This window comes from Xiphias gladius, chromosome 23 (genome assembly GCF_016859285.1).
Source record: "Xiphias gladius isolate SHS-SW01 ecotype Sanya breed wild chromosome 23, ASM1685928v1, whole genome shotgun sequence".
Lineage (NCBI taxonomy): Eukaryota > Metazoa > Chordata > Actinopteri > Istiophoriformes > Xiphiidae > Xiphias > Xiphias gladius.
Window position 1 is genome coordinate 15,634,888 of NC_053422.1, and position 17,465 is coordinate 15,652,352.

Sequence of the window (17,465 nt, forward strand, 5' to 3'; positions counted from 1 at the left end):
TTTCCATACCCCAGTATTTCCTACTGAAAGCAATAAAACGTGTACTTTTTAAAAGGTCTGAAAACAATGTTGACATTCTAAAGGACTTATCATTCCGCATTTAACACTTATTGCAACAAAGTCAAAGTGGGGTGCATGTTAAATAATCTAACGCTATTGATCGAGAATTAGGTTATGGGACACTGTCCATGGTTCTGAAAATGGTGGAATTGCTGCACCAGTTTACTATCAATGCAGCTTAACACTGAAAGAGACATTAAGGCAGAGAGACGAAGCAAAACTATTTAACCAACCTCAAGAGGAGAGTCTGGTTCGTCCAGGATGCTCTTTTCACCCTGTAGCCGCTGCATCGTCCCTGTAGAACTGGGGTCCATTATCAACACGTTCTGACTACCAGCTCTGCCGAACTTACAGTCACTCTTTCTGGAGTCAGTCGTCCTGCACACCTCGTAGTTGTACACGTGTTGGAGAGTCCCTGTCCCCAAAGTGTCTGAGTAACGTGGTGGATAATACGGAATCACAGGGAGACTGGAGTGATACAGGATGCGAGACTGTCTCCATCTGTAGATTTTCACCGATATAATAACCACTAAACACGTGATGAAGAGGAAGGAAACCACAGCCAGAGCCAACACTAAGTAAAAAGTCAGGTTGTCATTGTACTCCTTGTCGTGCGGAAAGTCAGTGAACTCCGACAGCACTTCAGGGAAGCTGTCCGCCACCGCCACGTTCACAACGACCGTAGCTGAACGAGAGGGCTGCCCGTTGTCCTCCACTATAACAGTCAGTCTCTGTTTCACAGCATCTTTATCATTGACTTGGCGGATTGTTCTGATTTCTCCATTCTGTAAGCCCACTTCAAACAGCGCCCTGTCTGTGGCTTTCTGCAGTTTATAGGAGAGCCAGGCATTCTGTCCAGAGTCCACATCGACAGCCACCACTTTAGTCACCAGATAGCCCACATCTGCTGAACGAGGCACCATTTCAGCCACCAGAGAGCCTCCGGTCTGGACTGGGTACAGAACCTGAGGGGGGTTGTCGTTCTGGTCCTGGATCAGTATTTTCACAGTCACATTGCTACTGAGTGGAGGAGAACCTCCATCCTGCGCTTTGACGCGGAAGTGGAAATCTTTGATCTGCTCGTAGTCAAACGAGCGCACTGCGTGGATGACTCCACTATCAGCACTAACGGACACGTACGAGGAGACTGGCACTCCGTTAACAGAGGAGTCCTCCAGTATGTAAGAAACGCGGGCATTCTGGTTCCAGTCAGCGTCTCTGGCTTTCACTGTGAACACAGAGAGGCCCGGTGTGTTGTTTTCTACAATGTAGGCCTCATATGAGCTCCTCTCAAAGACAGGCGCGTTGTCATTCACATCAGAGATCTGTAAGGTGAGAGTGACGCTGCTGGAGAGGGAGGGCACTCCCTCATCAGAGCAGGTCACCGTGATATTATACTCAGAGGCTCTCTCCCTGTCTAACTCACTGTCTGTCACTAAACTATAGAAATTATTTGATGATGCCTTTAAAAAGAAAGGTACATTTCCGCTGATAAAACACTGGACTTTTCCGTTTTCTCCGGTGTCCTCATCTTCAATATTTATCATTGTAACGACCGTATTGAGTTTGGCATCCTCCGATATCACATTTGACTTGGACATTATGTTAATTTCAGGTCTATTGTCATTTACATCTTGCACATCGACAATTAATTTACACGAGTCTGTCAGTCCTCCATCGTCACTAGCAAGTAAATTTATCTGAAAATGTCTTGATTTTTCGAAGTCAGTATCACCAATTAATAAAACTTCACCATTTTCTTTATTTACCTCAAATACTTTCCTGACATTATCTAACGTATTTGTAATTGAATATGTTATTTTTCCGTTAGAGCCTTGATCTGCATCTGAGGCTGTAACAGTAGCCACAACTGTTCCTTTAGGTGAATTCTCAGTAACCGTAGCCTTGTATGTGGACTGTGTGAAAACGGGAGCATTATCATTGGCGTCTAAAACTGTAATAACAATCAGCATTGTTCCTGACATCTGCGGCTCTCCTCCATCTACAGCCGTTAACACTAGAGATATCTGCTCTTCTTTCTCTCTGTCTAAAGGTTTCTGTAGCACCATCTCTACATTTTTATTTCCATCAGCGTTATTGTGGAGTTTCAGAGCAAAATTATCCGTTGGCTTTAATTCGTACCTTTGAAGATCATTGATTCCAACATCAAGGTCCACAGCCCTTTCCAGCACAAATTTTGCCCCGGTGATCGCTGACTCGCTAATTTTGAATTTCATTTCACTTTTTTCAAATGTCGGAGCATTATCATTGATGTCTGTGATCTGGACTGTAACACTGTAAAATTCCATAGGATTTTCTAAAATAATCTGAAAATGTAAAGCACACGGCGTCGTCTCTGTACACAGCGCTTCTCTGTCGATTCTCTCTTTGACGAGGAGGAGTCCTCTTTCCCTGTTCAACTCGATGTACTCGCCGCTGCTCCTAGTATAGATCTTAGCTTTACCCGATAACAGACGATTTATTTCTAACCCTAAATCTTGTGCTAAATTTCCCACTAAAGATCCTTTGGCCATTTCCTCGGGAATAGAGTAGCTGATCTGCCCGAACACCGAGTCGAGGGAGAGGAGAGAGATAAACAACAGTACTTGCCGATTCATTGTTCTGTCCGTTTTTTCCCAGTGAGGCCCCACAGTCTCTTTATATTCCTTAAAACAGACAACCCCTTGATTCCAGTGTCAAATCTCACATCAGCAGCTAAACAAAGCACTCATTGGAAGTAATTCTCTATCAGGTCGAAATCTCCTTTTTCTTTCAGTAATTCTCCCCAACCATAACTGTCCGTTCGTTGTCCTTCGTGTTCTCTCTGTATTATGACGAGGTTACATGGGAGGTGCTGCTACAACCCTGCTCTCAGTCATCAACCCTCTGGTCAACAGCGGCCCTTAGAGTTCATACTATATAACTGCAGAATGACAACTGAAATTTCAACTCTGGGAGAACTAACTGTAAACCACCTCGACATTTAGTTTCAATACATGTACTTCAGTAATATTTCGGAGTTTCCGAGCGGCTGCATGCAGGCATTGAAATTCTTCAAGTTTACCGTTTAGCTCTGTATATTATTAGATTTAAAGATTATAGACACACAGTCAAAATGAATGTGTTTAACAGACCTTGCACGTGTATCAAGGATCGGGGTGGATAAGAAATCCAAACGAAAGACTGGAAGGGGAGGAAGAGCTCGTAAAACAAAGGTTTCCATAAATAGTGACAATTGTGAACAGATCATGAGAAAAAAATAGGCAGAGGCCGATTTCTATGCTGTAGAAACAGCACTTAACAGACAAGTTAAGTAAGTGTCTATACTATATCTACTACTACTACTGCTAGTAAAGTCGCTGTCGGCAAACCTGAAGTGAATACACTCTGAATCAGAACCAAAACTGCAGCCAGGACTGCACAAGCTGCCGTGCCTTGTGGCGCTATAATAACTGGAGTATTTTCAAACCTTTCTATGAAAAATAATTCGCATACTGCTTCCATTACCAATACAACCACTATTACCACCACCACCACTACTACTCTTATTATTTATCATTTATGATTTGTTATTACTAAGGCAATGCATCGTACGTCTGAAGAAAGAAATATGGAAATGAAAATGTATTCTATTTTTTGGGGATAATGAAATGAAAAGAAATGGAAGGGAAAGTAAACCGAAAATGTCTGAAAAAGTAACCAGTTCACATTGTTTTATACATATAAACCCCAGTTCCCTAAATGCAAAATGCCTTTTAAATGGTATGATCCCCTAGTTGTTACTTAAAGAACAACAGTTGTGTTTAACAGTGAAACATTATAATTTAGTCTAACCTCTAGAGGAGAGTCTGGTTCATCCAGGATGCTCTTTTCACTCTGCAGCCGCTGCATCGTCCCTGTAGAACTGGGGTCCATTATCAACACGTTCTGACTACCAGCTCTGCCGAACTTACAGTCACTCTTTCTGGAGTCAGTCGTCCTGCACACCTCGTAGTTGTACACGTGTTGGAGAGTCCCCGTCCCCAAAGTGTCTGAGTAACGTGGTGGATAATACGGAATCACGGGGAGACTGGAGTGATACAGGATGCGAGACTGTCTCCATCTGTAGATTTTCACCGATATAATAACCACTAAACACGTGATGAAGAGGAAGGAAACCACAGCCAGAGCCAACACCAAGTAAAAAGTCAGGTTGTCATTGTACTCCTTGTCGTGCGGAAAGTCAGTGAACTCCGACAGCACTTCAGGGAAGCTGTCCGCCACCGCCACGTTCACAACGACTGTAGCTGAACGAGAGGGCTGCCCGTTGTCCTCCACTATAACAGTCAGTCTCTGTTTCACAGCATCTTTATCATTGACTTGGCGGATTGTTCTGATTTCTCCATTCTGTAAGCCCACTTCAAACAGCGCCCTGTCTGTGGCTTTCTGCAGTTTATAGGAGAGCCAGGCATTCTGTCCAGAGTCCACATCGACAGCCACCACTTTAGTCACCAGATAGCCCACATCTGCTGAACGAGGCACCATTTCAGCCACCAGAGAGCCCCCGGTCTGGACTGGGTACAGAACCTGAGGGGGGTTGTCGTTCTGGTCCTGGATCAGTATTTTCACAGTCACATTGCTACTGAGTGGAGGAGAACCTCCATCCTGCGCTTTGACGCGGAAGTGGAAATCTTTGATCTGCTCGTAGTCAAACGAGCGCACTGCGTGGATGACTCCACTATCAGCACTAACGGACACGTACGAGGAGACTGGCACTCCGTTAACAGAGGAGTCCTCCAGTATGTAAGAAACGCGGGCATTCTGGTTCCAGTCAGCGTCTCTGGCTTTCACGGTGAACACAGAGAGGCCCGGTGTGTTGTTTTCTACAATGTAGGCCTCATATGAGCTCCTCTCAAAGACAGGCGCGTTGTCATTCACATCAGAGATCTGTAAGGTGAGAGTGACGCTGCTGGAGAGGGAGGGCACTCCCTCATCAGAGCAGGTCACCGTGATATTGTACTCAGAGGCTCTCTCTCTGTCTAAATCACCGTCTGTGACAATGGTAAAGAAATTGTTTGTTGTTGACTTAATGGCAAATGGAATATTTTCGTTTAAAACACACATGACTTTGCCGTTTTCATTTGCGTCTGGATCTTGTATATTAAGCATTGTAACAACCGTCCCCGGTTTCATGTTCTCAGATACAGTGTTTGAAATCGACATGATGTTAATGGATGGGGGGTTATCATTTGTATCTGTCACGTCTATAATTACTTTACATGCATCGGATAATCCTCCCTGATCTGACACCTGAACATCTAACTCGTAAAGTCTCCTTTTTTCATAATCTACATTTCCAGCTAAGGTCAATACTCCATTATCTGCATCAACTTTAAAGAGACTTGCTGCTCCTGATTTTGAAATCATGTATGTCACTTTTCCGTTATTGCCTTTATCTAGGTCAGTAGCCCTTACGGTAGTTATTACAGTGCCAATAGGAGCGTTCTCTGTCACACTTGCTTTGTATTCCGGTTTTGAACACACGGGAGGATTATCATTTACGTCTAACACCGTTATGAGAATCTGCATCGTCCCCGAGAGCTGTGGTTCACCACCATCCACGGCTGTTAGTATTAGTGATATATGCTCATGTTTTTCTCGGTCCAGTGGTTTCTGTAAAACCATCTCGATATGTTTAGTCCCCTCTCCTCGGCTGATGGTTTTCAATGCGAAATTATCACTTGGTTTTAGGGCGTAGCTGTTCAAGCCGTTGACACCAACGTCATCATCTACGGCTTTCTCCAAGACGAATCGAGCTCCAGTGAGAGCCGATTCGCTAATTTCATATTTCATCTCACCTCTCTCAAATGTGGGAGGGTTGTCGTTTATGTCGATAATTTCGACGGTCACCGTGTAGAACTCCATGGGGTTTTCCAGGATCATCTGAAAATGGAGCGCACAGGGCATTGTTTGACCGCAGAGCGATTCTCTGTCTATTCTGTCTTTGATAAGGAGGACTCCTCTTTCTCTCTTCAGCTCAATATATTCTTCAGTGTTGCCAGTATAAATACGAGCTTTACCGGACTTCAGTCTTTCCACACCCAAACCTAAATCCTGGGCTATATTGCCTATTAGAGCCCCCTTTGCCATTTCCTCAGGAATTGAGTAGCTGACCTGCCCGCACACCGCACTGAGAGAGAGCACCGAGATAAACAACAGCACTTGCCATCCCATCGTTCCGGTCGACGCGTCCGTGAAGAAAATCCGAAAATCCGAAAATCCTCTGTTTCTTCGCCCCCAGTCCCGATTTTGACCGGTAGATACACGTATGTGGTCCCAAAGATGGCACTTATCCTAAATTTTCGAACAAAGGAATCCCATTCTGCCGTCCTGGCAATCCCGACTGTTAACTCTGCCCCTCTCTCTATTTCACAATGTAATATGTTGAGATATAGGGGAGGTGCTGCAACTAACGATTCCTCAGCCACTCGATGGCCAACAGCGTCCCTCTCTGTTCAATGAACCGAACTACATGGCTTCTTGTTATGACACACACAATAAAGAAATTTTAAACATATGTAACAGAGATATTTACTAAGAGATATTTTGCTGTATTTAAATCTCATATAAACACTCGAGCTCGTATTTGTCTACATAACCTATACATGACAGACGTATGACTAAAGCAACTAATGATATAAATTAGAATATAAAGCAATAATACAACCAAAAAAAAAAAAAAAAAAGAAAAAAGAAAAAAAGTACCGGCAAAAAAACACACAGGTGTATCTACACGGACACACGGGCATCAACATATACCAAGAGCCAAAGAGTCTAAAAAGGCCAAGATGCAAATGATTTGTCAGGATACCTTATCCTTACATTGCAGTGACACAGATATCATTTGCGCTGTCCGTGGTTCTGAAATATGAAATACACTATAGAAAAGCAATTAATCCAAATTCCATTCAGCATTTCGGCGTGAACCTACAAACTGTGTGCATTGAAAAAAAAAAAAAAAAAACTACATGTCTGTGTCTCTAAGTTTTTCTCAGTGACAATCCTAGTATATGTGTCTACATAATCTTAAACAAAAACCAATGAAACAAACAAACACAGAGGAGCATGCAAAAGGCACAAACACACATAAACAGACCAAGAGGGCAAGAGAGAGAGAGAAATGATGAAATTATACCAATTTATAGCCATTTGTCTATCAATTTAGGCATTTGAGTAACACAGTAATGCGACTGTTCTGTGCGCTGTCCAAGGTCCTGAATAAGAGCAACCCCAAAATGAAATACACACCTATTCCCAGCAAGTCAAACTATAACTAGATACACATGCTGCAACTGTAAAGCTGACTAAGGTCTAATTCACAGTGTTGCAAAAAATAAGCCTACGAATAGCGGATGAAGAAAATCTGCATCTTCTGGAAAACTAACCTCTAGAGGAGAGTCTGGTTCATCCAGGATGCTCTTTTCACCCTGCAGCCGCTGCATCGTCCCCGTAGAACTGGGGTCCATTATCAACACGTTCTGACTACCAGCTCTGCCGAACTTACAGTCACTCTTTCTGGAGTCAGTCGTCCTGCACACCTCGTAGTTGTACACGTGTTGGAGAGTCCCTGTCCCCAAAGTGTCTGAGTAACGTGGTGGATAATACGGAATCACGGGGAGACTGGACTGATACAGGATGCCAGACTGTCTCCATCTGTAGATTTTCACCGATATAATAACCACTAAACACGTGATGAAGAGGAAGGAAACCACAGCCAGAGCCAACACCAAGTAAAAAGTCAGGTTGTCATTGTACTCCTTGTCGTGCGGAAAGTCAGTGAACTCCGACAGCACTTCAGGGAAGCTGTCCGCCACCGCCACGTTCACAACGACTGTAGCTGAACGAGAGGGCTGCCCGTTGTCCTCCACTATAACAGTCAGTCTCTGTTTCACAGCATCTTTATCGGTGACTTGGCGGATTGTTCTGATTTCTCCATTCTGTAAGCCCACTTCAAACAGCGCCCTGTCTGTGGCTTTCTGCAGTTTATAGGAGAGCCAGGCATTCTGTCCAGAGTCCACATCGACAGCCACCACTTTAGTCACCAGATAGCCCACATCTGCTGAACGAGGCACCATTTCAGCCACCAGAGAGCCCCCGGTCTGGACTGGATACAGAACCTGAGGGGGGTTGTCGTTCTGGTCCTGGATCAGTATTTTCACGGTCACATTGCTACTGAGTGGAGGAGAACCTCCATCCTGCGCTTTTACGCGGAAGTGGAAATCTTTGATCTGCTCGTAGTCAAACGAGCGCACTGCGTGGATGACTCCACTATCAGCACTAACGGACACGTACGAGGAGACTGGCACTCCGTTAACAGAGGAGTCCTCCAGTATGTAAGAAACGCGGGCATTCTGGTTCCAGTCAGCGTCTCTGGCTTTCACTGTGAACACAGAGAGGCCCGGTGTGTTGTTTTCTACAATGTAGGCCTCATATGAGCTCCTCTCAAAGACAGGCGCGTTGTCATTCACATCCGAGATCTGTAAGGTGAGAGTGACGCTGCTGGAGAGGGAGGGCACTCCCTCATCAGAGCAGGTCACCGTGATATTATACTCAGAGGCTCTCTCCCTGTCTAACTCACTGTCTGTCACTAGGTTGAAGAAATTACTTGACGTCGGCTTTAGTGTAAAAGGAATATGTTCATTAATGGCACAGTGGACTTTGCCATTATCTCCGGAATCTAAGTCCTGAACATTTACCATAGTCACAACTGTTGCTGGTTTAGAGTCCTCGGGAATAACATTAGTCTGTGACATAATATTAATAACTGGTTTGTTATCATTAATGTCTATCACTTCAACTGTAATCTTACATGAGTCTGTCAGCCCTCCTTCATCACTGGCTTGCACATGTATTTGATAGTAACGTGCCTTTTCATAATCAACACTACTTTTCAAGATCAAATCCCCATTTATTTCATCGATTTCAAACATCTCTCGTACTTCTGCAACGGTGTTGGATATCGAATATGTTATCTTGGAATTTGATCCTTTATCAGCATCAGAGGCAATGACTCTGGTTATGACTGTGCGTCTAGGGGCGTTTTCAGTTATTGTAGCTTTGTAAACTGTCTTCGTAAAAACAGGTGCATTGTCATTAACATCAAGCACTGTAACATGTATTTGTGCTGTGCCAGATAGGTTCGGTTCCCCTCCGTCCACCGCAGTTAAGACTAGAAATATCTCCTCTTCTTTTTCTCTGTCAAGAGGTTTTTTTAAAACCATTTCAACTATCTTTTCGCCATCAGGCTGATCCTTCAGCTTAAGCACAAAATTCTCAGTTTTAGTCAGAAAATAACTCTGCAGGCTATTCATGCCAACATCGGGATCGATTGCCCTCTCCAACAAGAATCTCGCTCCAATTGCGGCAGATTCGCTTATTTTGAAGTTCATGTCAGATTTTTCAAAAACCGGGGTGTTGTCGTTTATATCTGTAATTTCGACAACAACAGTGTAAAATTCCATCGGGTTTTCTAATATAACCTGAAAATGCAAGGCGCAGGGCGTCGTCTGTCCACAAAGCGCTTCTCTGTCTATTTTCTCTTTGATAAGGAGGACTCCCCTTTCACTGTTCAGCTCGATGTACTCTGCACTGTCTCCTGTAAAAATCCGAGCTTTGCCGGATGTTAATCTTCTTCGGTCTAAACCCAAATCCTGAGCGATGTTGCCGATTAACGACCCCCTGGTCATTTCCTCGGGAATGGAGTAGCTGACCTGCCCGGCCACCGACGTGAGAGAAAAGAATGAGAGAAACAACAGCGCCTGCAGCCTCATTGTTCTGTCCGGCTTCTCCATGCAGCACGAAATCAACTACAGTCCTAATTTCCGTTGGAAAGACAAATCCGTTGTATTTCCTCAGTGTATAAAACAGCTCGGCGTACTTAGTGAATTACAGTTCACTGCGGCTTTTCCGTGTCGGTAATGGGTGCTCTCTTGCTCTGTAATATTCGCACTGCGTGTCTGCTTTCCACTGAGTTAACAAGGGGGGGAAAAAAAGGTGATGGGGGAGGTTCTGCTGAAACCTGCTCTATGGCTATCACACATTGGCCAACAGCGGCCCTACGAGTTCAATCCAATGTACTACACAAATCTCTGGAATTGGAAAAGTATTGACGCCTATCACGCGGTAGAAAGACGATTAATACCTCAGGCACAGCTCAGGTATTTAACACCCAACGCTCCAGCGTATAACCAACGCTGAAGAAGGGGATTTTTTTTTCTGTAAAACCAACACCAGCATTTTTAAGCCGTCGTGACGTTGGTGCAAACTCTTGTGAAATATAAGACCGATCTTCTTTCTAGGGAAGCAATGGCTTTTCTTGTTATCTGAACACACACACAAACGACACAGACGCGTCTTGAAAGCGTAGGTCGCGTCACTGGGAGCTGATACCACTCGCAAAATAAGTACCGACCGCGAATTTGAATTTACACGGAGTCTGAAATAATGAGTAGTAGGTAACACGTTAATGGAGGTCCTGAATACACTGAGATAAAATAGAGAAAAGCAAGTATTTTCTTAAAATAAAACAAAGTAACAAATGCCTGGCCTTACCAAAGCCCAATGTGAAGACACGATTAAAAACCATGGGGTACTGATAAAAAAAATTACACCTAAAAGTGACTCAAAACTATATTTCATTTTGTAACAATCAGTGGTAAGCGCAAAACCTCCACACAACAGTCTACTCAAAATATGTTCATTTGGTGTATATCTAGGTCACTTTTGTTAAAGCTCAAAGCAAATGTAAAATTCAGTGTAAAACAATGATAATTTCTAACCTCTAGAGGAGAATCTGGTTCATCCAGGATGCTCTTTTCACTCTGCAGCCGCTGCATCGTCCCTGTAGAACTGGGGTCCATTATCAACACGTTCTGACTACCAGCTCTGCCGAACTTACAGTCACTCTTTCTGGAGTCAGTCGTCCTGCACACCTCGTAGTTGTACACGTGTTGGAGAGTCCCCGTCCCCAAAGTGTCTGAGTAACGTGGTGGATAATACGGAATCACGGGGAGACTGGACTGATACAGGATGCGAGACTGTCTCCATCTGTAGATTTTCACCGATATAATAACCACTAAACACGTGATGAAGAGGAAGGAAACCACAGCCAGAGCCAACACCAAGTAAAAAGTCAGGTTGTCATTGTACTCCTTGTCGTGCGGAAAGTCAGTGAACTCCGACAGCACTTCAGGGAAGCTGTCCGCCACCGCCACGTTCACAACGACTGTAGCTGAACGAGAGGGCTGCCCGTTGTCCTCCACTATAACAGTCAGTCTCTGTTTCACAGCATCTTTATCGGTGACTTGGCGGATTGTTCTGATTTCTCCATTCTGTAAGCCCACTTCAAACAGCGCCCTGTCTGTGGCTTTCTGCAGTTTATAGGAGAGCCAGGCATTCTGTCCAGAGTCCACGTCGACAGCCACCACTTTAGTCACCAGATAGCCCACATCTGCTGAACGAGGCACCATTTCAGCCACCAGAGAGCCCCCGGTCTGGACTGGATACAGAACCTGAGGGGGGTTGTCGTTCTGGTCCTGGATCAGTATTTTCACTGTCACATTGCTACTGAGTGGAGGAGAACCTCCGTCCTGCGCTTTGACGCGGAAGTGGAAATCTTTGATCTGCTCGTAGTCAAACGAGCGCACTGCCTGGATGACTCCACTATCAGCACTAACGGACACGTACGAGGAGACCGGCACTCCGTTAACAGAGGAGTCCTCCAGTATGTAAGAAACGCGGGCATTCTGGTTCCAGTCAGCGTCTCTGGCTTTCACTGTGAACACAGAGAGGCCCGGTGTGTTGTTTTCTACAATGTAGGCCTCATATGAGCTCCTCTCAAAGACAGGCGCGTTGTCATTCACATCAGAGATCTGTAAGGTGAGAGTGACGCTGCTGGAGAGGGAGGGCACTCCCTCATCAGAGCAGGTCACGGTGATATTATACTCAGAGGCTCTCTCCCTGTCTAACTCACCGTCTGTTGTCAAACTAAAGAAATTATTTGACGTTGAGGAAATCGTGAATGGAATGTTCTCGTTAATGTTACACTGAACTTTTCCATTTTTGCCCGCGTCTGGATCTTGGATATTTATCATTGTCACAACAGTGCCAGGCTCAATGTCCTCTTTTATTGCAGTGGACATCGACATGACATTTATGACAGGTATATTGTCATTGGTGTCAGTTATTTCCACTATAATTTTACATGAGTCAGTTAGTCCTCCTTCATCACTGGCCTGGACGTGTATTTGATACTGTTGCTTTTTTTCAAAATCACTGTTGCCGATCAGTGTAACTTCTCCGGTCTCTCTGTTTATCTCAAATAACTCGGACACGTTGTCAAGTAGATTTAGTATAGTATAAGACACTTTGCCATTAGATCCTTCATCTGAGTCAGACGCGCTAACAATCACTACTTGCGTTCCTGAGGGTGAATTTTCCCTTATCGTTGACTTATAATTTTTCTGCGTAAAAACTGGGGCATTATCATTATTATCCAGCACACTGATGTGTATCTGAACCGTACCGGAGAGCTGTGGCTCACCACCGTCTACTGCAGTCAATACAAGCGACAAATGGTCCTGCTTCTCGCGATCTAAAGGTCTCTGTAAAACCATTTCAACCATCTTGCTTCCATCCGCTTGATTTTGCAGCCTCAACGCGAAGTTATCAGTCGGCTTTAACAAATAACTCTGAAGGCCATTCACACCGACATCCAGGTCTATTGCCTGCTGCAACAAGAACACTGCCCCTGTCATAGCCGACTCGCTTATTCTGAATTTCATTTCGCCTCTTTTAAAAATCGGGGCGTTGTCATTAATATCTGTAACCTCGACGGTAATGCTATAAAATTCCATAGGATTCTCTAAAATAACTTGGAAATGGAGAGCACAGGGCGACGTCTGAGCGCAGATCGCCTCTCTGTCGATTCTGTCTTTGACGAGGAGGACTCCTCTTTCTTTATTTAACTCGATGTGTTCGGCACTGTCTCCCGTATAGATGCGAGCTTTTCCCGACTTCAGTCTTTTCACATCCAAACCCAAATCTTGCGCAATATCCCCAACGAAAGAGCCTTTCGGCATTTCCTCCGGGACGGAGTAGCTGACCTGCCCAATAACTGAACTGAAACAGAGAACCAAGATAAACAGCCGCACTTGCCGTCTCATTGTTCTGTCCGACATCTCTCTGCAAAATGAACCGCGTAAAATTCCTATAAAAAGCGGATTGTTCTTCTGTAGTTATCCTTTTTATTTCCTCGGGCGCATGCAGTCACCAGTTAGGTCGTAAATTACAAACGAAAACAACAGTATCCGTACAAATTAACGCCGAGAGCTCTTGTCTTCGGATCCCCTACTGTTCCTTGTGTCTTTCTCTCGTTCTGTGTCTGAAATGATGTGGGAGGTACTGCTGATTTCTCCCTCCACCTAACACAGGCTGGCCAACAGCGGCCCTAAGAGTTCATCATGCTGAATTACAGAATACTGTGGAAGATAGAAACCACTCAGAGTCATGTTCAATGTTCAGTTTATCCGATTTCTGAAATTTAACTCGACGATGTAATATGACAAATTATTTGTTTTACGTCCTCTTGTATTTATCTGTAGTACAAGATGAACCTGAAAGTTCAACCGCGGGGAATGACATGAAAACAAAGATACTAAACCTTTTTTAAATTCGGTACAAACGGTGATGAGGAATCGTATAGATCCGCTTTTTAGAATAGTGAAATATGTTTTGATGTCACACACACACACACACACACACACACACACACACACACACACACACACACACACACACACACACACACACACACACACAGAGAGAGAGAGAGAGAGAGAGAGCGAGAGCGAGAGAGAGCGCTCTTGAAGCTCCCTGTGTTATTTTTTAAAGCTGCAATATCATGTTTTCTTAGACGCATTCTCTAATATTTTCAGCCCCTGGATATCAAATTGATCAAGCTCATTCTCTATTCTTATCACTCATTAATGCATCAATCACAAATCAGCCTTTAAACCACAAAGGTTTTGACCGAAGCTACAAATTCCAGGTGCAATATTGTAAATCAGATGTGGCGAGGTGTAAAGGCCCACGCCTTTACAGTGTGGTTCTAAGCATACAATTGGAATTTGAACACAACAGCTTTAAGTGAGTGAATCTCACTTTTGTGTTTGTAGCATTGAATCACCTACCTCAAAGTGTTTTAAAGCCAACCCATTGCTGCTGGATGTGCATTTGTGCAGGTAAACCAGCCATAAGGATATGACCGACATATTTAATGCAGTTATTCAGACAATGGGGACTCGAAAAGATATACATGTCACATGTGCTGGGTACAAAATAGTACCTACTGTGATAGTAGGTAACACTTTTCAGATGGAAAAAAAAAACAAAACACCATTTTTAACGTATAAAGAAAACACAATGTTTCAACTATCCAGACACTGGAGAAAATGAATCTTTTGCTGAGAATAGTTAAATTGTTTGTTAGGGGGAAAATATTTCAAACTGTGGAAGGACTTTGTTTAATCCAACACACTTTCACACTGCAACAATGACCTGTCCTCAAACAATCTAACACTAACCATAGAGGTGCGGCGAACTGAGGCGCTGTCCATGGTGCTGAATTAGGGAACAAACAAGACATAAATAATAGATATATAACTTCCTGTGTTTAATTAATACGACTAGTGAAACACAAATCTGTAAGCGTAAGCAGGAGTTTATGAAAACAATTTCCCCATATTCACATAAAATACCACTATCAAAATGCTCAACAAGTGCCGACATAGAACCAACTTTACTGAATGAAGGGAAATTAAAGCTTTCCAATTTAACTAAAGAGCATGTGCATGTGTAATGCCACTTCAAACATCATTACGTCTGGAAAACTAACCTCTAGAGGAGAGTCTGGTTCATCCAGGATGCTCTTTTCACCCTGCAGCCGCTGCATCGTCCCCGTAGAACTGGGGTCCATTATCAACACGTTCTGACTACCAGCTCTGCCGAACTTACAGTCACTCTTTCTGGAGTCAGTCGTCCTGCACACCTCGTAGTTGTACACGTGTTGGAGAGTCCCCGTCCCCAAAGTGTCTGAGTAACGTGGTGGATAATACGGAATCACGGGGAGACTGGACTGATACAGGAAGCGAGACTGTCTCCATCTGTAGATTTTCACCGATATAATAACCACTAAACACGTGATGAAGAGGAAGGAAACCACAGCCAGAGCCAACACTAAGTAAAAAGTCAGGTTGTCATTGTACTCCTTGTCGTGCGGAAAGTCAGTGAACTCCGACAGCACTTCAGGGAAGCTGTCCGCCACCGCCACGTTCACAACGACTGTAGCTGAACGAGAGGGCTGCCCGTTGTCCTCCACTATAACAGTCAGTCTCTGTTTCACAGCATCTTTATCGGTGACTTGGCGGATTGTTCTGATTTCTCCATTCTGTAAGCCCACTTCAAACAGCGCCCTGTCTGTGGCTTTCTGCAGTTTATAGGAGAGCCAGGCATTCTGTCCAGAGTCCACATCGACAGCCACCACTTTAGTCACCAGATAGCCCACATCTGCTGAACGAGGCACCATTTCAGCAACCAGAGAGCCTCCGGTCTGGACTGGGTACAGAACCTGAGGGGGGTTGTCGTTCTGGTCCTGGATCAGTATTTTCACGGTCACATTGCTACTGAGTGGAGGAGAACCTCCGTCCTGCGCTTTGACGCGGAAGTGGAAATCTTTGATCTGCTCGTAGTCAAACGAGCGCACTGCGTGGATGACTCCACTATCAGCACTAACGGACACGTACGAGGAGACCGGCACTCCGTTAAGTGAGGAGTCCTCCAGTATGTAAGAAACGCGGGCATTCTGGTTCCAGTCAGCGTCTCTGGCTTTCACTGTGAACACAGAGAGGCCCGGTGTGTTGTTTTCTACAATGTAGGCCTCATATGAGCTCCTCTCAAAGACAGGCGCGTTGTCATTCACATCCGAGATCTGTAAGGTGAGAGTGACGCTGCTGGAGAGGGAGGGCACTCCCTCATCAGAGCAGGTCACCGTGATATTATACTCAGAGGCTCTCTCTCTGTCTAACTCACTGTCTGTCACTAAGCTATAGAAACCATTGGATGTAGATTTTATTACAAATGGAACATTTTCACCGAGAATACACTTTACTACCCCGTTATCGTCCGAGTCGGGATCTTGTACAGTCATTACAGCTATTACGGTCTGGGAGGGAGAGCTTTCTGGAATCAAACGTTGCGTTGATATAACATCGATGAAGGGCTTGTTGTCATTAATATCAATTATATCTACAACTAACTTACTTGAATTTGAGAGCCCCCCTTGATCCCTAGCTTCAATATCAATCTGATATTGTTTTGACTTTTCATAATCAACGTCGCCTATCACGCGCACATCACCACTGTTTTCGTCTATGTCAAAGTGATTCAAAATTCCAACCGTGCTACTTGATATTGAATATGTGACTAAACCATTTGAACCGCGATCTATATCTGATGCACTGACTGTGATTAATAATGTACCTCTAGGGGCATTTTCTGGTAAACGAGCCCTATAAATTGGCCGTGTAAATACAGGAGCGTTGTCGTTTGCGTCTAAAACTGTAACATGGATCTGCACAGTTCCGGACATCTTTGGTTCTCCCCCATCGTTGGCAGTTAGCAGCAGAGATATCTGCTCCTGTTTCTCTCGGTCCAGCGGCTTCTTTAAAACCATTTCTACCTTTTTACTATCATCAGCTTGGCCGTGCAACTTTAAAATGAAATTATCGGTAGGATAGAGCGAGTAACTTTGGAGGCCATTTATCCCGATATCGGAATCAAAAGCCCTTTCGAGAACAAATTTCGCTCCTATCATTGCGGACTCGCTTATGTCAAATTTCATCGAATCCTTCTGAAAATGAGGAGCATTGTCATTGATATCGAGAATTTCGACCGTGACCCTGTAAAATTCTATTGGATTTTCCATAATGATTTGCAAATGTAAAGCACAAGGCGTTGTCTGTCCGCACAATGCTTCTCTGTCTATTTTTTCTTTGATCAGCAGCTCCCCTCTTTCCCTATTCAACTCGATGTATTCTGCGTTATTTCCAGTATGCAGTCGAGCTTTACCGGATTTCAGTCGCTTAATATCTAAACCCAAATCCTGAGCTACATTACCAACGAAAGAGCCTTTGGCCATTTCCTCCGGAATAGAGTAGCTGACCTGCCCGAACACTGGGCTGAGAGAGAGAAAAGAAATAAACAACAGTACTTGCCGTTTCATTGTTCTGTCTGACACACAGTATATTGCGCCACGAATCGTTGAGGTCGCTTTGGCCTGATTTCCGTCGCCTAAAGAATCAGGTTGGATC

At 44.3% G+C, this 17,465-nt stretch overlaps 5 protein-coding genes across 11 annotated transcripts in view; all 5 read right to left on the minus strand.

Moving 5' to 3' along the window:
* LOC120785775 (protocadherin gamma-C5-like) overlaps positions 1-17,465 on the minus strand; it is a 230,444-nt gene that overhangs the window by 97,337 nt on the left and 115,642 nt on the right. The window contains exon 1 of one of the 7 annotated variants that reach the window (XM_040120700.1): positions 294-2,863. The exons of the other annotated variants lie outside the window; for them this stretch is intronic. Within the exon in view, the coding sequence (XP_039976634.1) occupies positions 294-2,678 (2,385 nt within the window). The 5' untranslated portion in view covers positions 2,679-2,863. Of the gene's footprint in view, positions 1-293; positions 2,864-17,465 lie in introns of those variants that run through there. 7 annotated transcript variants of the gene reach the window in all.
* On the minus strand, positions 3,844-6,297 carry LOC120785650 (protocadherin beta-16-like). The gene has a single exon (XM_040120522.1). It carries the CDS (start codon positions 6,271-6,273, stop codon positions 3,844-3,846), a length of 2,430 nt encoding a protein of 809 aa, XP_039976456.1. The 5' UTR covers positions 6,274-6,297.
* Positions 7,416-9,872, minus strand: LOC120785651 (protocadherin beta-16-like). The gene has a single exon (XM_040120523.1). It carries the CDS (start codon positions 9,867-9,869, stop codon positions 7,416-7,418), a length of 2,454 nt encoding a protein of 817 aa, XP_039976457.1. The 5' UTR covers positions 9,870-9,872.
* Positions 10,785-13,442, minus strand: LOC120785652 (protocadherin beta-16-like). Its single transcript, XM_040120525.1, has one exon. The coding sequence runs from the start codon at positions 13,275-13,277 to the stop codon at positions 10,785-10,787; it is 2,493 nt and encodes an 830-aa protein (XP_039976459.1). The 5' UTR covers positions 13,278-13,442.
* On the minus strand, positions 14,930-17,386 carry LOC120785653 (protocadherin beta-16-like). The gene has a single exon (XM_040120526.1). It carries the CDS (start codon positions 17,375-17,377, stop codon positions 14,930-14,932), a length of 2,448 nt encoding a protein of 815 aa, XP_039976460.1. The 5' UTR covers positions 17,378-17,386.